Consider the following 21879-nt stretch of genomic DNA (forward strand, 5'->3'; position numbering starts at 1 on the left):
TGTTTGTGTGTAATGTGAATGCGGCAGCAAATTTGTACGTGTCATTGTTAGACTGTTAGAATAATTATTACGTTGAAAATGCGTTTGAAAAATGTTCCAACTGCGATGGTTGTCTGCTGAAGCAACAACTTAATCGTGATGATTGAGTAGATGTGAGTGTTTTGGCATACATTTAAATGACAATGATATGAAACCTCTTATGCCATTATTAATTTAAAGTCAAATTAATTTCCATCAACACGCACAAACACATACGCACACGCCTGGTTCCGCATCTTTCTTCCAAATGATTAATGATATGGAGTTGATGATTTATTTGTAATTTTGATTCGATGAAATTGCGTGTATAACGGCTTTTCATACTCGATCGTTATTTTACAGGACTTGGGAATCGCACATGACAAATGAATTGTTTCATATTTTCAAAATAAAAAAAATCATTTTGAATGTCATACTAATTGACGAAATGATCCGCTTGAATTTACATACACGAAACTTTAAACCCAAAAATTGCGTTTGATAACATGGTATGGTGAATTTGTGGCATTTAAATTGTGTGCAATGTGCGTCTAGTACGAGTTTACCAGAAAATTCAGTTCAAGGCCGTGATAAAGCCAATGTTGCCATTGAAGCTCTGGCCTGGCAATTCAATCGCACACATAGAAACACAACGTATTTTGTGCAAAAGTGAAGGTCTTTTCCATACCAGCTTAAGAACTAGCCCTTGCGTACATAAATATGGCATTTTAGCTCCATGTAAAAAAAAGAGAAACGAGTCTCGAGCATGAGAATAATATCGAACAGAAAGAATAATGAGGCCAAATGCTAACGCGAATTCCGACGATTCAAATCCGACAGATAATTTTTGCTGAAGAAAAAAAAAACTATTTTTTAAGCGAAATCCTTTTAGGATTCTGACTTGAGTGGCTGGAATTGAGAATGTTGAAGTCGAAAATTCGAAGTTATTTACATGAACTCTGAGTTTTATTAGATTTGTTTCGAAACAATGTTTACTTGGTTCGAAATTTGGTTCAAAGGTTGTCGAAAATGTTCAATGTCAAAATTTCCCAATGAATTGTAGGGAAAAAATCGTCTTCGACAGTAAAAGCACATTCTAAGGAGGAACAAAGGAACATGTTAAAATGTGAGAAATAACATTGTCAAAATGACGAAAAATGCAGAGCCTATATTGTAGGCTGTGCTTATTTGATGTTGCCTTTCCAGCCCGCAGCCCGTTAAATGTGCGAAATGAGAAACATCGGCTATAGAGCAGTATTTCCATGATTGGAATCAAATGGTGTATAAAAAGTCAGATGATTGTACTTAACATGTGTACACTTGGTTCTCTCTCTCTCTCTCTCTCTCTCTCTCTCTCTCTCTCTGTGCGTTATGTGTGTTTGTATGTATATGGCTACGCGCGAATAACGGAAGCGTACGGTGCACACAAAGCCAAACACCACCACCACCACCACCACCACTACCAACACCATTCACATCATATCGTTATCTGTTTACAATTTCGGATAATTTATATTTCCCTTTGATCATTTGGAATTCAGTGTTTTCTGTGCCATCATCATCATGGCAGCCCTCGTTGCTGTTAATCGGTATATGCTCGAGATATGTGGAGTGAACATGTGCATGTGTATGCGTTGCACTCGTACAAAATCTAAGTTAATTTAATGGTTATGGAGATAAAAGAAACCTGCCCTTAAATTATAAATGATGTGCTTTTTCTACCACGGTCATTTTGTGCCATTGAACACTCCGTTTATTCGTACACATTTTGTTTTTCGGTTCGCATCTGTGAATCGATCCATATTTTTGTTTAAAATTCCCTTTTTCGGTTATTTATTTTTTTACAATTTTTTGTTTTTGTTTCTGCGATTACTTTTTCCAAAGAACCGAAAAATGTGGTGTCCGACTTGAACACTTTCCGAGAGGAAGCTAAACGAGTGATGGAAATGTCTGTTATCGAGTGAAAAATGCCCAAAACAGAAGCACTCGCTTTCCATATCTATTGTGCAATTCAGTATTGAAAATATGTTGAAAAACGAATGACATGCTCTGATATATGCGGTTGGACCAGTGATAAAGCCACAATAATCTGGTGCCAGCTAAAAGCATCTATTTAACAGAAGTATGATTAACGGCTTCAATTAAACTAATGGGTTTCATTCTTTATCGCTTCGCTCTCTTTTCTCTTCAGCGTGTTTATCGTTTCGAACGTCGGATTTTAAACGAGGCAAAATTGTGTGGTGATACGCGCACGCTGAATGCATGCATTTGTTCAAAATTCGATAGCAAATTGCATCGTTGTTCGCATTGAGATGGAGAGAGAACGCGCGCGCGCGCGCCGTCAAATTGATTGTGTTCGACCCGGGGTGTAGTTGAAACCAGAGTTTTTGTATTTATTTTTTCGACATTTTCTTTTTTCTCGTTTTTTCTTCTCGCGTATTTCATTTCTATTCTAGTTTGAGTAAATTGCATCGCTGTACACACATCTTATTTGTTAGTTTTGTGTTGAGTGTGTTTTGTTTGTTTATTTTGGAACATTGGAATTAAAGTGTACTTCAAAAATGCATAGAAAGATTGGGAATTGATGGAAAAAGTGAGCAAGAGAAAAGAAAATTGTGTTTCTGTTTCTGTGTATGTTTGTTTCAATCCATGTGGCTTTGGACAATTGTTTGTTTTTCTTCTTTTTAATGAATTTATGTTTCTTTTTGTGTTTTTTTTTACTATTTTTAAAAGCGATACATGTTTATTTATTTATATAATTTATATTAAAAATTTGCGAATCTTTAAAAATGCGCTCCACTGTTCAATCTCCTTCTATCCCTTGATTCAGCTATGGCGTTGACGCGGACGCTGTTATTGTTGCTGTTACACGAAATTAACACGTATCGATAACTCAACTCTCTCGCTCATTCGCCACACCGCTGCTTTTTAATTCTGTGTGTTGTTCAATTGTGCATTTGGTAATTTAAAAAATGTATAAACAAATTGTGATAGACTATACACGATGCCCGGCCCCTTGCCCGATTGCGTACATATGAAATCGTCCAAATTGTGGGTGTTCGTTGCTGTTTGGTGATTTCATCATGTGCCCGTTTCGTTGTTGTTGTTTGGTTGCGTTGCGTTGTCCGCCAAAAAAAAGGTGCGAGGAAAGAGATAAAATGACAAGAAAAATAAGCATTATACGATCAACGTAGGAAAGGAAGAATGCATGCTCGAAAAAAGAAGGAAAAATAAAAAAATAAAATAAAAAAAAACAAAGAAAAACAAATGAAGGAAAACCGAAAAAAAACACCCAAAGACAAATTACGATTGACTGCGTGACAAAAGAGGAAGAAAAACATTGAAATGCACACCCTTGACAGTCCAACTGACGAATCAAAACCAAAATCACCGACGCAAAATCGAAAGCCTTCTCAATTACCAACGAAAAAAAAAGGCGAGGTTGCCCAAGAAAAAAACATTTACAGCATTTGTAGATAATCGAAATTCCATTTCATGTCATTATTTTCAAATTGTTCAAGCTTTTTTTTCTGCATGTGATTCTCGACGAGAATTTCTCGCTACATTTTTTTCGCGATTTTATCTGCGATTGATGTCACATCAATGACGTGTCATCGCTTTTTTTGCATTCAATTTTGAGGAGTGAGAGTCCTTCATAAATTTGGTGTCGATTTTGCTTTGTGAGTTTTTTTTTTGGTCAGTGAAATGTTGTGCTTTTTTCGCCTGTTTTGTTCATGGTATCGCTGGTTGTCACAAAGGACCCTTGTCAAAGGTGTTACTCTTATCCATTCTTTGAGTGAGCGTGAGAAGAAAAAACAAAACGGAATCAATGTCTCCATTTACCGCTTGACTGGATCGGTGGATATGGCGGTGGCGGTTTGATCCAGGTGCCGTCTGGTCGTCTCATATGTCGTCGATCTGACGAAAATTCCGCTAAGTATTGTTCGGCCGGTATTACTCTAAAAAATCTATTCAACCCGAGAGAAAAATAGGCAGAGTGGAAAACGAAACGAAAAAATGTGAGAAAAGAAATCACCAAAAGCCAAAAAGACCGTATCAATTTTCATGCGCATTTTTTTCTTCAACTTCATTCTCTGTGCTCTTTTCTAAACTGGAACCGTTGTTTGCATCGTTCTAAATGCGTCCATCACCATATCATATCAATGAATATTCGATGATCGCATTTTGCATGCAACATTTTTTTTCTGTTTTGGGCTATAGACTACGGCCTATCAGTGTAGTACACACGAAATGAACCTCGAAACGAACACACACACAGAGAAGGAGGAAGAAAAAAATGGGAGCAAAATCCGTTTCAACTTACCTATGGTGTTCGGGTCGTAGCGCCAAGTCCGATCGAAACGTTTCGGTCACATACTTATGGAAATATGTTGGGAAAGGTAGAGTTGTATCTAAATCGAATATAAGACATCGCGTTGGCGTTGGATTGTGCATGAAAAATACATGATAGTCCTGTGGATGGAACGTCCCAGTAAACCATATCCCGGATAGCAGCGCATTAAAACACACAGACATGGAAAAAAAAGGAGAAGAAAAACAACCGTTTCGATTATTAAAAATTCAAACAAATTGTATTCTTTAGTCTATAGCCGTTGAGCGTATTACGCGAATTCGCTATAAAGTCGAATAGCATTTGTTGCGCCCAAATTGTCGTATTTTTTTTTGCTGTTTCAATTCATTTGGTAACCTTTTTTTCGGCCATCTGTAAACATTGAGCCCACAGAAAGCCGGACAAATATACATTTTTCGTGATCCATTCAATGGGATCCAAACAATAAATAATAATTCGTTAATACAACGAATAAATAAATGATTCACGCAACATTTACTTTTTCAAAAGGCAGCATTCGCATCAAGCATTCTCATCACCAACGCAATTCAATTGGCTTCGATTCAAAAGGCAGAACGAAAAAAAAACGGTAAATATTTCATTCTCTAGTGGATCTGTCACTTGAAACACTCATGAATTCATACATATTAATTCGGCTCTCTTTATTTCGCGAACAAAAAGAACAAAATTTATGAGAGAATGATAGAACAAACAGCCGGTCGATTGGCTTGTAACATTCACGTGCAGTAGATCAATGTGTTTCAATTGGAGAGATCTGCAGATTCCACTGAAAAAAACTGATTTAATGTGACTTTCCGTCAAATAAAAGTGTTTTTGACTCAGAAACCAGAATATTTTCAGTGAGTCTGATGGTTCAATACTCAGTTAAAAGGAATCAAACGGGAGACGATTATCTTTAACTCATCTCGCGTTTGATTCCCTTTAACTCATCTCCCGTTTGATTCCCTTCAACTGACCCAAAAAAAATTGTGAAAGATTTCAACTTGCAATTTTCAAGTAAAATTCAACAGAATTGAAGTGAACCAAACAAAAAATACATTTTCGCATTTTCTCAAAACAATTTCATACCAGAAAATGTTCACCAATCATTTTCATTCTCTATTTTTCAAATAAACAAATTCGATAGATAATTTTTTCGAAGCAATTTGCCAAATCCTGTTTCGCCGAATTTCGATTTGAAGAAAAAAACAATCCACAAAACTGTCTAACTTTTTCCAAGCAGCGCAAAGAGCATATTTGAAATTGATTCGGTGCATCTGAGTGCTTTGGCATTTTGATTGAACTTCGTCCGTGTGTCTTTGATATGCAAATTATACGAAAGTGCCGCTTTTTTCCCATCCGCTCTCAGTGGAAATCCCTATTCACTGTCAATTGTGCATACACAAGACAACAATCGATTCAGCGCTGCATAACTGGAGCCATTTATTTCAAAGTACGTTTTAGAATGAGCATACACCGTACATTTTTCAGTTGCTTTCTATCGTGCTTAACCCTCTAGTGCATTAATTTTCTTCCGGGAGTACTCCGGATTCTTGGTTGAATTTGGGCCCCATAATGAAAAAAAAAATTCAAAATAGAGGATCCGCTATGGTCAAACCAGTAAATACATTCGAATACTCGAACAATCAAATAATTGCAAGTGTCAAAAATTGGCCGAAAAGTTGACTTTCCGAATTAGTTTTATCAAATTTAGATTTTTGGTCAAATTCATGCATGAAATACGTTTGTAAATAATTAACCGTTTAGCCTAGACTCAAGAACAGACTCGCTAGACTAAAAGAATGAACGTAGATATGATAGAGCAAGTATAACGAAAAAAAATTGTAGTTTTAACCATTTCGATCCGACGTCTAGTTCACACGCATTCGAATATTTCCCGCCTTTTGGCGTTTCTATTTGCACTCGAGGGTTAAGCTGGCAAAATGGATGTGGATACACATCCGATTTGTGTATGTGTCACATGTCTCCATTGTGAATATCGTGTTCAGTTGTGATGTGTCTTCGCACTTCGTCATTGTTCAAATGAATGTCAATGTATTTCATAACAGTGTACGTGCGAGTGAGTGAGTTGGAGTATGGATCGTACGCCAAAATACGGAAGCCACATAATATTTAAATGGTTATGAGCTCATAATAAACAATCCCATTGCGCCTATCTATTGAATTCCATTTCGCATATACTCTTTATCATATGTATATCGCCTTGACTCTGGCTCTTTCATACGGAACATTTTCTTTATTATAAAATGCGAATGTCAAAAGAGCTGAAAACAGAAGTAGCAGCAGAGCAACAGCTCAACAATGAAAAGCAAGAGTAAGAATGAGTCAGAGCGCAAATATAAGATTTTTGATTTGTCGGTTTCAGTCGCAATGACGAAAAGGAGAGAGGAACCGATGACTAAGACGATGAGTGTGTAGAGAGAGGGAGAAAGAGAGATAAAGAGAATTATATTATATAAATAAATTATTGAATGAATCATAACTATTTAATGATTCAATCAACGCATACCGATGATGCCTTTATACGTCTTCCACATATAGTTGCACAAAATGGGCTATGTTAATAATATTTTATAAACATCTTCGATGTTAATAACGCCCTGTTTCGCGCACTCAATCGAAAAGAAAAAATCCAGGCGACCAACAAATGTTTTTTTTTTTTCGAAAAAAATAAATAAACATGTTTTCTGCAGAATTGTTTTATAATCTTCCGATTTTTGTTGGTACGCGAAACAGGGCGTTATTAACATCGAAGATGTTAATAATATATTATTATTAACTTTGCAGCTATACTTCCGCACACACACTCACTCCGTCTTGCACAGTGTACAGTTTAATCAGAGTTTCAGCGGTACAATGCGAAAATGTGTTTCACGATTAATCACATTATGTTTTTGACGGTGTACTTACACAGCTACATCGTGTTGTATATGGATACTTCACTTGTTCACAAATTGTCTCATGAATTTTACAGTTGAAATATACGCGACTTCATTTTAATTCGCACGCTCTCTCTCTCTCTCTCTCTCTCTCTCTCTCTCTCTCTCTCTCTCGCTCGCTCGCTCGCTCTGTTGCTTCGAAATGGCTTTATAGTTTGTAAGGCATTTCCACCAGTTTGCCAATAAGCATGTTGTTTTTTGGGAGGGTGCTGTAGGCGCACTTCATAGCATACAAAATGCATACTAACCATCGAATGAAATAACTACACTGTTTTCCGGTGCTTTCTTTCGCACATATTTCAAACTATTTGAACGGAATTGCGACTGGTTAGAGTGGAGGGGTCGGTGCGGTAAATATGCACATTTTCACTTGAATCAAAAATGAAATGTGAATGATGAATAGAAATTTTTTTCCATTTCGTGTAGCATGGAATCACATTGTGCCGATGCGCAAATGATTTGAACTCGTTTTTCTTCCTGATCTGATGAGCAACAATATCTGATGAAACGAATGACATTTTGTTCGATGCAAAGACGTTACAGCATTTTCAGATTGAGTATAATTTTTTACTAGTATATTGGCAATGCCAATTTGACATATATGCTTGAGATTTTTTATTAAAGCCAACATTTTTTAGTCTCAATGGAATGTTTTCTACGAATACATTTTCAATATAAATGCAAAAATTTGCATGCCATGCCATGCATATGGTATCTTTTACAAAATCTCAAACTGATGTGATTCTCAGTTAGATGAATCGGGAGCTTCGATTTAGTGCACAAAATGAAATAGGCTAAGATGTATCGTATACTTACACCATTGGCATGCGCTTAGTTAAAGAAATAGCATGAGTTTTAGTCAAAGCATTTGATTGTGCATCGCTGTTGGTTCATCATATGACATTCATTTATGAATGCTTCGTCGTGCAAGAGGCACTCGCATTTTTTTGTTGGTTGAAAGTTGAATTTTTCTCCCTCTTCATCCCTTCCTTTCTTTCCCTTTCTTTTTCTCTCTTCCTTTTTTTCTGTTTCTTTCACTTTCCTTCTAACCCCCTCCCATGTGTGCTTCACTCTCGTCGATGCGCCAGCTGTTACTAGTACAAGAGAATATGTTTTATGCCATACATTGGCCATAGCAATTGTAATAATTGTTCAAACTATAATCCAACAACCATCATAATAAGTGTGCAAATAATTATTTGTCGAATTAAACGATGGGATTAGAGATAATAGGCAAATTTGACGATGAGATTGACGTGGATTACATTTTTTTGCCAGGGTTGTTACTGCATATGTTCTCAATTTTATATGAAGCATATGCTAAAACCAATAAATAATGAAATATTGCCGCTTAAAATGGAAATTGGCCGTTCGTGGCATTCGATAGGGATTTAATGCGAATGTGGCACTTGTGTCGGTGAACAATGTGATCATGGCATCAAATTGGTTTGTCAACCAGCAACTGCTGCTATAAATCATTACATGATGGGAAAAATAAGGCTGAGCGTAAGACTGAGAATGAAGCCAAGAGGATGCGAGCAAATGAATGAAAGAAAATGAACTGAAAAAGACGGAAAAGGCGAGCTTGAGGAAGAAAATAGCGACATAGGCGAAATAGACCCACCAAAGAAATGTGATGTTTGGTTTCGATTGGTATACCCCTTTACCCTATGATTTGTTGCTATCCAAATTACCCACTTTGAAGCATTTTCTTAATTCGGATTACAGTTAAATTGGTGTGCGAAAACGAAATGCCATGAAATGAACGGCTGACGCCAGATGAAAGTCAACCGTGTGGCCGAAAGAGACCGAGCGAAAGCGAAGAACGATTCGATGCGATACATAATTCCAGTAAATTCGATGCGACGTAAAATACCACTACACCGCACAAGCAAACATTTGGCACTTGAAATCGACTGGTTTCATGAAAAGACGCGAATTTTTCATAGAAAATAGCGATAAAGTTTCATTTCGTCTTATCTATTGAAATCGTATAATATTTTGAATTCTGCCACCACAATATATCGCCGCGAAACGAATTTCTAATTGCCAATGATGAAAAGAGAGTTATTGAACGCGGCAACAAACTCATTAGCAATTGCCAAATATTCGCTGTTTTTCTTTGGTAAATTTTCAATGGGAAAAATTCCGTTTGATTGCGAAATATTTGAATTCGCTGCAACATTTCGATAGATAAACTTTACCAAATAGATTCTGTTGTCCACGTGCCAATATTCCAAACGTTTTTGTCTAGCATTGAGATGTAAATATCGAAAGGGAGATGGAGGCGGAGAGATTTGGTGGATGGCTTAAAGCAAATATTAAAATTGATCCACTTTACAAAACGAAAACCTTTGACAAGCCGCACATCTCGACCAACAAAAGCAAACCGCATTTGAATCACATCAAACTATGAAGAGAAATGAAAGTCTATTCCCGGTGTGTGCCTGTTTACATTTTCACCTGGAACACAAAAATCAAAAGCCTAAAATCAACGCACCGTGTGTTGGTTGCTCTGTCTTTTTTCCGATTTTGCACTGAAATGGCTTCTATTTTATCGAGACTTTGGCACTGCTGTGCCGATGTGCTTAGCATTAATGCCATTGAAATGGAAGTAAGCAACCCACAAATGGGTTAATTTTCTCGCTCTGTGAAACTCGGCGATACGGTAATAATACGCGCACACACACATACACATCTGTGATGCGTTGCTGCGAGCGACACAATTCATTCAAATGGAAATTCTAATTGAAACAAGAAAAATGTGTAAGGAACGGCGTCGACGGCGATGACGATGATGACAACATCATGAAATGAGTGAGTGAGCGAGAGAGAATAGGGAAAAACGTGTGAAGAACGAGAGAGATATGGAAAGAAAATTGGAGACAAACGGAATAAGACTAAGTAACATGACAACAACTAAGTAAATTTGAAATCAACTTGATGATATTTTTCCTTATGAAGCAATCACACGAGCATCAGCATTCCTTTTAATGGGTGTTTCTCTCTCTTTTTTCCTTTTCCCTGTTGCTTTCTCTTCTTCATATTCACTCTGCCTCTGCCTATTTCTCCTTTTCTCTCTCCCTCTTTCGTTCGATCGCCTTTTCTCAGTCTTTCCACCTCGCAACGGTTGAAATGAAACAAACAAAAAAAAAATGATGTAAGACGTTAGAGTCTTGGACCATGGTGATAAATTAAAATCATTTCCAAAGGCAGAGAGGAATATTATGTGATGCAGGTGATCAACGCTAAGCACATCATACCAATGAATTATTCATGATGAATTCCATGAAGGATGAAATAGAGCACTTTGCTTAGCTCAAATGCTTGCGATACCATCGTCGTCGTCGTCGTCGTCTTCTTCATCATCGTCATCGCTTTCCTTCTTCCTCCCAAAAAAGAGCACCTAATGCTAAACACCACTACTTTGAATGCTGATTTTGTTGTGTGTATACACTAGAATCATTAATCTGATTTCGAAACCCTGACGGCTACACCATTGAATGCCACCACTCAGTGGCTTATTCGAAACATGACCGACCAACTTTGCAAACACTTTAATTACTAAAAGTGTGCTCATGATTTCTATAAGATTGATTTATCTTATTTGCAACTACAAATTCACCGCATTCTCTTTATGTATGTTTTGATTGAATACGTAAAAATGGATGGTCTCACATGGAAATGCCATCAACAGCACTGGTAGTACCAGCAAAAAGTTGGTTTTTCATGCGACATACAATAATTATGTTAGATTCTCTTTGAAAATGATGCAAAGGAACGGTTGGATATAGATTTGGACTATAAGATGATGTTTCATCTTTACTTATAATTCGTCTATGGCTGTTTATGATGGGAAAAATTATGCATTCGATATCAAAACAGAGCCTTTGGCCCGTTTTTTTTTCTTTTCATTTTGTTTCTTTTCTGTCATTTGTTCAAAAAAAAAATCTTGAATTGAAGCAGAATATATCGGTTTAAAAATTGCAATATATTCATTTGCATGTTTGATTGTCTAGAAATTCCTCGATGATTTTATCGTTTTTATCAGGTATTGATTTCAACTAACCGATCGCTGGTATCTTATCTATTCTTCTGAAAATAGAATGCTGTTGCAATCAACAAGCCATATCGATTTTTTTTCCACAGTTTTTGCTTTTTCGAACCAATTTTCTATTCCCTATACTAACATTAGTCATCAATATAGTATCAAAATGAGACAAGGAAGAATAGGCATCATGAGTACACAGTAAAAAGCGAAAAGCCGAAAAGTTCTTTGGAAGAATAAGAGTTTTGCGTTGTTTACGCAACAATAAACATCGATATGCATAGAATGAGAAACTGAAGGATGAATCCGCGGTATGGAATGAATTTGAATATACTGAAACCATAATTGAAAAACTGCATTTCAACTGCAATTTATTGCGTTTTTCATTACAATATTCCATAAATATTACACATTTATCAATAAAGTGGTTACCGATTCAAATGGTTATAAATATCAACAGAAGTGCGACATTGTTTTTTGATATAAAATTCCAATTTCACTGTAATTGAATTGCCCTTGACTGAGTCGCTCTTGAGATGTCTTGCAGTTCATCGATATTTACTGAATAGAAAATGAAATGCACAGTACTTGGACATGAGGCAATAGCATGACATGAGCAAACCCAGAACTATTACTCTGTAGAGGAAGTAGATGACACAATTAGGTTGAATAATAAAATATATTCTGAAAAAGAAATATACTTTGAGATGAAATGCTCAAACGTGTCGTTCATTGTACCATGCTGTATTCCAACGTTACATGAAACGGAAGAAGATTGGGCATAGACTGCGAAGAATTGTTTTTTTTTTTCGTTATCAATGTTCCAAACATGGGCAAATGACTGAATATCAAACAAAAAATTCAAATAATTTATGTTTAATGTTGACAAGAATTGATATATTGCCAAATATTATGTTTTTCCTCTGCGATATCTGTTTAAAAAAAAAGCACCAAAACCCCCTCGAATAAATGAATATTTAAATCAAATTGGAAATGTTTAAAATAAACACAAAAGCCAATTCACACAGAAAAATGCCAACGCATACAAAGCGTTTTTCGCAACATTTCGTAATATTGTTTTGACCTTTCAATTTTTAAATGAGAGGAGAAATTAAACTTATTCATCAATATTGTATTTGTTGATCAATGTCAACTTTTTCAAAAAAAGGGTTTCTTTCTCTTATGTTGTGGGTCATAAGAATAGCAGAATTTGATTTTACTTGGAGCATGTTCTTGCAAGTATGAAACACGGAGATAAGAAATTATAGATATGAAATGAATTTTATCTTGGTACTTAGCAACATTGTATGCATACTTATACGCTACAGTTTGAAAAATGTGTTGGTGTTTCTTCTAAATGGTTCTGCTTATCTAATCTAATAAAATCCGGCACATGCCGGAGTCCAGAGGCACTGCCGGACTTTTACAAATTTTAGTTACATCTTGTTCGTCAGTATTGTGCTATCCGTCATTGGATGAAATTCTTTTGTCAGATTTACTGAAAATCCAATATACAAATTTCTAAAGGAAAAACATCATTTTTACATTATTATTCTTCAGAAGTTGTTCGCATTCGGAAGCTTAAAGATGGATAAGTTGATTTTAGCTGGTGTTGGTACTGTTGCAAATCTTATGTATAATAAAGAAAATAGCTCAGAACTTCGTCCTCATATTCAAAATGAAGGAAGTGTTTTGAAACAACAGCGTATTAAGGTTGTCACGAATATGGCAGAATGTCGAAGCGCAATAAGAGCGCTCTGGTCGTAAGTTTATTTGATTGAATTATTTTAATTTTGACATTATCACATTAACTGAATTACTTAGGCACTGCCAAGAATATCCAGTACTTGGTTTTTGATTGTGAATGGACGAGCGATGGAACTCGAAACCCGGTTGCAATGATACAATTGGCTTTTGCGTTCTCATACACATGCGTCATTTTAAGGAAATTCCCGAAGAGCTCAAGGTAAATTTCAGGCTAATAATGAAAATTTTTTAGATCTGGATTACAGAAAAAAAAACGTTCCCATTACTTTTGAAAAATCTGCTCGAATATAAGGGCATCGTTAAAGTTGGGGTCAATATTCAAACTGATGTACTGTATTTGTTGAGCGACTATGGTGTTCGTGTCGCGAACACACTGGATCTCCGTTACATGGCTGCAGAGGCTGGTTGTGTTCCCGGTGGATTGGGTACTATGTCTGAAAACTATTTGAATATTGAACTTGACAAAGGATATGGAGGCTGGCAATGCTCTAACTGGGATCCACTGACTTTGGACAATGGACAAATTGAATATGCTGCCGATGATGGCCATGTTGGCATTGAGCTGTTCAAATTTTTCGTTAAAAAATCGTCTGAACCGGGAATATTTGAGTCGTGGCATCGCTATGCCACACGTATTGTTGATAAATTTCGTTCCCGCTTTTTGAATATTGATTATATTGAAACTAATAACAGAACAAATCATTTCAGACATTATGAATATTGACAGAATTACTTTTTTCATGCATGAAATCCACGTGAGCTATATTCTTCATGCTTATGATTAACTCGTTCATCAAAATTTATACTTTGAGAAAATGCACAAGGTTGCTGCAACAGCAATATACCACAGGCGATCCTGGTGGCACCAGTTGTAATGTATTGAAAAATACATTGTAACACACAGGATTTTACTATCGGTGTCACAAGGTGTCGCTAGTGGTATATCGTATATGCAATTGCAGCAACGGTGTGTGAAAATGTTTTAGCAATGAATTTTAATTTTTATATCTTACTTTAGCAGTTTTTACTTGAATTAATTATGTACAAAAAATTGTATTGAAATTTCAGTTCTTTCATTTTTTAAATTTAATTTAAATTAAAATTCAATTTTTCATTTCAATAAATAGTGATTTCGACGTAAACTTCGAAGGCTTCGATTATCTCTTGGAGTTCATTGGTTGAGATTTTGTCATGTTCAACAGCACATACAATATTTTGTCGTCACTTTTGAGAGATATTATACGCGATTTCTATACATTTATACCTTCCATTCGAAATTGTCGAAATTTCGACTAAAATGACCGATTTTTCACTAAAAATATGCCTTTTTTCCTAAATATGAAAAAAGAACAAAAGTACGGGATTACGAAAGTAATTTTAATTATTTGAATGAATGCAATACCGAGATTTTTTTGAGTCATTATACTTTTTAGAAGAATTTTTTCTACTTTTATAAACTATATTTAAAAAAAATCGAATGTATTGATTTCGTATGGACTATTTGATGCGATATTTGGCATCGAACATACGCTCTGAATGTAAATCTATATAACGAAAAAACTCAACCAAAAACTATTGACAATTGCCGACCGGTTAATGGGAATATTCCAATGAAAAATCATATCGCAAGCCGGAGACGTCAAGACAATGGCGCCATTAGTTTGAAGAAAATAGATGTTTTTTCATTGTTTCGTCATTCACCTGACACACGACGCCAGCTTTGTGTTCCAATTTGACAATTCATATGAAAACAATGTAAATTGAGGTCTAAACCTCTGCGATATGAGACCAAAATTTTATAAAACTTTTGTTTAACATTTAAAATGAATTTTAAAAGTTTTGCAAAAGGTCAATGCGACGAGTAACCGCTGTGTTACTCCCCACTCAAATCCATTGTAATTTTTTTCTTGTATTAGATTAAGCTTCACTGTGTGCCCAAAACTAACTTTGAATGCTTATATCTTAATTATTTCTTATCATAAATTAATAAAATAGCTATGGTTCGAATCGTATGGCTACAAAAATTACGTTAACATACCCACATACGCGCACTAGCTTACCACATATGTGCGTAAACATGTGTGGTGCGCTATACGTAAAATGGGTGCCTGACTGCCCATATACATTTTTCGACAAATTGCGTGTAAAATTTAATGTGGGAAATATGAAATATGCATCACTGGAAAGATCTTGAAAAGTACATGCAATTTGAGCTATAAAACATCAAAATCGATCATCATTTTATCAAAATATGGCCATTTTATCAATTTTGGCCAAAAAATTCCAACGAACAAATATTGGCCAAATGCCGGCCTATTTTGAAGTTTTATATCAAAAATGGAATCTACTTTTCAAGACCTTTCTAGTGATATACATAACTTTTTGATCCAACCTGCCGTTCAAAATTTCAATTTTTGAGTCAAAATCGGCCATAGTGGAATTTGTATGTATATGTTTTCGCCTTCATTTTTGTGAAGAGATCAACATTGCAATCTCCACTTTATTAAAACAATTCCAAAAAACTTGGTGTTGTCTTTCATATTTCGATTCTTTATGACTTTTATCACATTTCAAAGTGATTTTCATACTTTTCCGATCAATGAATACTAAAATATTCACATTTAAAAATAAAAATTCAAGAAAAATCTGACATTTCCTTTAAAAATTCATTATGGGCACTCAGGCACCGGTTTCACGAACAACGTTAGAAAATAGGTTTCACGGTTTGAAGGTTAAGAATACAATAAATTCGATTCAATACGGTTTATGTACAGTTTTTATTTTAAAATTTGGTTCAATTGAAGCATTTGAATTTTATCGGTTTGGATTCAATATTTTGAATTGTGTTTCAATTTTTCGAAAATAGAAATTCCATGATCGAATTCCATTTTTCATACATTGAACTTCTGATATACACATATGAGTGGTTTGGAGCGAAAATGTAATACAGAAAAGTTGAGAGGAAAAATGTCAAATGAAAAGAGATAGCTATATAGTTCACTATAGTTTAGTATACAGTTTACTATATAACTATTCCTTTTCCGCTCATTCATCATCGACATTTTTCCGCTCAACTTTTCTGTATAACACTTTTCCTCCAAACCAATCATATAAACTGTCAATCGATTTGTGTTTGCACGAAAACGCACAAACGTTGGACTCGCTTTGAGTGACTAAAACAACATTACAATCTCTGGGATGACAATTTCAAGGGCAGAGCGAAGCACAGCGGAAGTGTTTTGTGGCGTATTTTTCGTACAAAATTAGCTGAAGCAGCGAAATACGTTGATCTCGATGGTAAATGTATTCAAGAAATGTTTGCCACTTGCTGTTCATTTCCCTTTGGTTTTACATCTCCAAATTGAATAATCGCTTCAACTTGTTTAACCAAACAAATCATCAAATGAGTATGTTGTGCTTCAAATTGCATGTAATGATAAAATGTTGAAAACGATGTGTGCGATGCGCTCCAAATTGGGTAAGCTCCACATCATCAGTGTGACCAATGAAAATTGCAACCACATCTATATCTATATATATAAAACTCATTGTGTGTGTATGCGTGTGTGCGTTTGTCCTATTTTTTTTATTTTCATGATTTTTTAATTCTTGGTTTTAATGGTGAATATGTCGTTAGAATTCTCGCGGCTTAAATAGCAGATTCACATATCAGTTTTGATTTTCGAATTAAATTTTCAAAAGTTTGAAGAAACAATTTTTTTAATTGTTTTTCGATACAACGTACATTAATGTGGATTGATGGCAATGAAATATTGGTTTTGGAACAGAGTTGAACATGGACACCATCTCAGTCCATCATGGTCATGTTAACACGACTTAACACCGTGAATAGTCAATATGGGTGTCATATGAAAGGTTTTGGAACAGAGATGAACATGGACACCATCTCGGTCCATCATGGTCATGTTAACACGACTTAATACCATGAAAAGTCAATATGGGTATCATATGAAAGGTTTTGGAACGGGGATGAACATGGACACCATCTCAGTCCATCATGGTCATGTTAACACGACTCAACACCAATTCACATATGAAAAAAATGCGTATAAAATCAACTCCAGAAAAAGGAGCAACTTTCCCAGAAAATCGTCTTTGCTTTGAAAAAACAAGTATGGAACATAAGAAATGATACAGACTAACATTCATAACTGAATTTTGCTTTTTACGTCAAATTGTATCGTCATCTCACTGAATTGCTTAGTTTTCTTATTCATCTTTCTTGATTGAAAAAAAACTAACTGAACGGAAGAGAAACCGAACTAGCGCCCAAGCCGAGCGAAGCGAGTCATCTATAAACATTTTTTTAGATTCTCCAAAAATTCACCATTTTTTGCACACAACGATTAACCTAATGAAATTTATAGATAACAAAGTATTGCACCCTCTTCTCATGGAAATTGAAAGGCATAACTTTGTAAATTGTTTGAGCAATTTTGCGTTATTTTCAAATCATTCTTCGTTTCATAACGAATATTTTCCATTGTTGTTTTCGCCAAAGTTTTTTTATGTCATGTTTTTTTTTAGTCATTTGGAGAATATCGGCGAATTTGTGTCGTTCGGGTTCTATTATATTCAAACTATTTCCTCTGGTTTTTGTTATTGTTTTTAATTATTCGACAAATAATTTTAGGCACGAAGATAAACTGGTGCCAGATTCATTCTCAGGCTGATATCTTCGCCGAACTTCAAAGCAAAATCGATGGAATATTCCCCATTTCTGCCTCGCCAGCTCAACTAGAACCATTTTTTGAATAATTCAACGAATACAAAACATTTTTCTCCGTTTTCTTTTCTGAAGAGAAACATTCTCGAGTTGGTGGAACAACAATAAACTATAACAAAATCAGGAATAAGGATTGTTTGGTTGGCATTTAATGTATTTTGTTGGAAGTTCTTGCTTTTTGACGAAACAATTTTTGCCAAAATTCGATGGAATTCATTGCAGATGCTCGGTAAACTTCAAGCCCAAAACACTGTTGCACATTCCAAAACGGAGGAAGCATACGTTAATTCGCCAATTGAAGCCAGCGCAGAAACCAAGCTGATAGAGGAAGCAATAATGGCAGTGCGATAGCGCGGAGAAAAACCGAGCAGATAGAAAGAAGAATGGAAGAAATAGGAGGTTTAGTGAAAGTGGAAGGGGAGAATGTGAAAAAAATGCCATACAAGCACGTGTATCTAGATCATAAATTTGAATTATCGTATGTAATTTGAAATTCGGCTGCCTGTTAGTTCGGTCGTTTCTCGTTAATGTTTAGTTGTGTGCTGCAATTTTTGCTAGACATTGTTGTCGTTTCCATTATTTTTTGGTGTGAGGGACAGAGTGCGGAGCAAAAAATATTAGGATATGAGTAAAATAGCTGTTGAGCGATGAAATGGTGTGGAAAACCGCATTGAACGAACATATCGTAACTGCCTCGCAAAGAAAGTCGATTGCTTTCGCTAATACAGAGCAACTGAAGCCGCTGAGAAATTGCTGCTGCAAAAAGTGTAGCAAAATGAGATAGCTTTTCCATGAAACCCAAGGGAATGTTTCATACTTTGCATTTCAGCACAGCTCTTGCAATGATGAGGGCAAAGCCATACAATACACAAAGCAATTGCATGGAAACGATGGGGAAAAAAGTCATAGCTTTTAATAGAAGTCGACATTAAATCTAGGTTAACAACAACAAAGAACTAATGCCTTTTTGGCTTTGCATGCTGGCCTGATCCGGATTTGGTCTAATTTCAATTGGGCAATTCAATCAACGGATGCCTCGAAAAGTCCCGACAATCGATTAAAAATCGATTCGAAGCAAAAAATTACTCGTAAATCGAGTGTGGAAAAGTGAAAATACCCAAAACAGGTGGGGTACTCATATTATAGCTAGCCACGAACAGTTCGCAATGCATTGAAAATTAATTCGATTTTCATTGGTATTTATTATAATTCCTTCGAATTGATTCATCTCAAAAGCTGCTCACAGCAGCCTGCAGATAGCGCAGCCTGATGTATCCAAAGCCAAGTACCTATATTTGTTTTTGCGCCCGAATCGACAGTTGAATCTTGAATACTGTCGAATACGTGACAACACCAAAAAAAAAGTCTCTAAAAAATCAATGCTAATAGAGTCTGCCCAAAAACTTGGCTTCCCTTCAGCATAGAAGGGCTAGGCACTAAGTATGGACTAATGTTCATTTCTTATTCAACCAGTTCATGTTGATTTATATGAAAAAAAAAAAACTGCAGTTTTCGCCCCGTTCTGTCTCGTAACCCATCTCATAATTGGCAATGCGACCGTACTAAATGGCGGAGAAATCATTTATCGACCAACTCAAGCACATCTCATTTGCTTTTGTGTGTCTTTTTTGTGCATATTGTTCTCTATTAAGGCAATCTAAACAAACTCATTTATTCAGCCATTGTTTTATCTACAAATTGTAGAATTCAATTCCTTATTGCCTTTTTTGAATACAATTTTCGTTGGCATTCCAATTTCGAAAGATATGGAGTTAATTTTATTTGTCTGAAGCTCAGAATTTCTTGGGAAGTTCTTTGAATTGAGTATATTTGCCAAAAAAAAAGGTTGATTCTCGTTGATTTTCGTTATATTTCATTAATTTTTGTTGATTTCCCAGAAGAAAGACCGCCAAACGAAGAGAATTTATGTGCCAATCCATTTGCACAAGCACTTTTCCCTTAAATGGTTGACTAATTTCTGACAGATATTCATGTCGCTCGATAAATGAGCAGAGCAAGAGCACATGTGATGAACCATGGTTTGGCGCCAGCATATCACAACATCCCTTCTGTGCGTCAATTATGCTGCCATAATCTTGAAACTCATTAACCGCCACGAACACACACACACACACACAATATAAACACACGCATCCAAAAACAACAACAACAACGACGGTAACCGCAACAGATCCAGTTGAAGTTGTTAAGTAATTTTTATCCCGTGTGTTCATCATTAACATTCAAAAAAAATGATCCAATACACATCGTGGTCGTGTGTGTGCTGGAGAGAGAATGAGGGTGGATGTATAGGGAGTTAAATGTAGACGAAGAGAGTGGCAGAGAGAAAGAGCGATAGAGAGAAAGTCAGGGAAAGAGAGAGGGAGCGAGCGAGAAAAACAAGAGACATACCATTATATCATTTACTGCAACCAAACTGTAAATTTGCTGATATATGCTGTTGTCATCATGTTTTTGTGTTAGTTGTTGTAAATGTTCTATTATGCTCCATGAATCATGCATACACACAATCACAAACAAACAACAGCATCATCATCGTCGTCGTCCTTTTGAGTTCCCTTGTAATTGCGTATGTCGTTTTTTTCTGTTCATTATATTCTGTGTTTTATTTTTTCTTGTGCTGTGTTTGTTTGCGTCTCTTTCACGCGACATAATCAAGTCAATGCGACATCATGCAACGTTGTCAGAATTTTTGCCGAAAGCTAATTGAATTACCAGGCCGCCCTAATCTTGCTCTGGTTTAACGGTTTTACTTTGTAAATGATTTCTTTTTTCTATTCGCTGTGTCGTTGTTGTTTTGCTGTTGGTACGTGAGTTATTGCGACTCTCATTTCATTGTCATTGCGGGTGGGGTTTGTTGTCTTTTTTTCGTCGTTATTCTCCTGTTATGACGCATTTTTTTTTATTCTCAGTTATCTCGTTGCATTTTTGCCTTGAGTTTTCCAGGGATCAATTTATGCGCTGTCGGAGCTTGGTTTGAAGGCTATGTGCTCGGGTATTTGATAGTGAAGGATAGGTTCGATAGTGAAGGATGGATGCAAACCAATTTCGATGAGAATGGGCCATCCGGCCACAGGGAAGAGTTGCACAAGAATTTATCCTGAGAAAATCGTTTTTTATTTACGCTTTCATTTCAAAAGAGATTCTCGGCAATTTTCCATTATTCACAAATTGTGAACACCGATTCGCTCGCAAGAATTTCAATAATTCCATTTAAATGGGACAGAACATGAAGAAGTATTTTTAATCAGAGTGTCAGCGCTTCAATGAGTGTCATTCGTTCCGTGCAATCATTACCATGTCATGTTTTTTTGGTGTTGTTGTGGATTAATGGCTGTGATTTAACCCGAATTGAATTTTACGGGTATTCGTTCAGTGAACGAGTCGTTCACTCTTTTACGCTCTAAACGAAGTTGTGACTCACAATTGCAACCAGAATGGCAAGAATAGTTGGGTAAAAATTGGCAAAAATCTTGCAGAGGAGGAAAAGTCACCCATAATTATGCCCTTTTTCCACAAGATGCGAAATGACAAGTATGAGAGAACGGTAGGTGAAGAGAAGGTTAGGTGAAGAAAAGGATAGGTAAATAAAGCAAAAATGTCGGTCGCATTTATGTCAATTCTTTCTTGATAAAACGTTTTCGATTTACTGTCAAAATTGTGGCACTGTCGAGGACGTAATCGTTGTCGAAAGATTTTATTTCGGTTACATAAAATGACAATAAATTCAGCATAAAAATGTTGCTGAAGAAGACGAAGAATTAGAAGTAAAGGATAAGGAAAGAGGGGAAAAAGAAAAGCCACACATCAAAATCATATTAAATTGATTTAAATGTTTTTGGATGTGGATGCTTTTTTCCCCGTCTTTCCCTCTCGCTTCATTCATGTTGTTGTCCTGACATGACAAGAAGCGAATAAAAGTTGTCGCGTTGTTGTTACATTCCAAGTGCTCGAAGCGCTGCACCAT

The 21879-nt window shown here is 35.9% G+C and overlaps 2 protein-coding genes across 3 annotated transcripts in view; one reads left to right on the plus strand and one right to left on the minus strand.

Moving 5' to 3' along the window:
* Positions 1–2636: 2636 nt before the first annotated feature.
* LOC129574390 (protein N-terminal glutamine amidohydrolase) overlaps positions 2637–21879 on the minus strand; it is an 84267-nt gene continuing 65024 nt past the window's right edge. For both annotated transcript variants that reach the window (XM_055456372.1, XM_055456373.1), the window contains exons 3-5: positions 4343–4491; positions 3862–3986; positions 2637–3083 (exon numbers count right to left, since the gene is read on the minus strand). In XM_055456372.1, the coding sequence (XP_055312347.1) occupies positions 2947–3083; positions 3862–3986; positions 4343–4491 (411 nt within the window). In that variant the 3' untranslated portion in view covers positions 2637–2946. The remainder of the gene's footprint in view (positions 3084–3861; positions 3987–4342; positions 4492–21879) is intronic.
* Positions 13032–14068, plus strand: LOC129574393 (exonuclease 3'-5' domain-containing protein 2-like). Its single transcript, XM_055456377.1, has 3 exons — positions 13032–13140; positions 13202–13343; positions 13437–14068. Exons 2-3 carry the CDS (start codon positions 13242–13244, stop codon positions 13866–13868), a joined length of 534 nt encoding a protein of 177 aa, XP_055312352.1. The 5' UTR covers positions 13032–13140; positions 13202–13241; the 3' UTR covers positions 13869–14068.

This window comes from Sitodiplosis mosellana, unplaced genomic scaffold (assembly GCF_009176505.1).
Source record: "Sitodiplosis mosellana isolate CC-2019 unplaced genomic scaffold, AAFC_SMos_1.0 Smas_scaffold_6162, whole genome shotgun sequence".
NCBI lineage: Eukaryota > Metazoa > Arthropoda > Insecta > Diptera > Cecidomyiidae > Sitodiplosis > Sitodiplosis mosellana.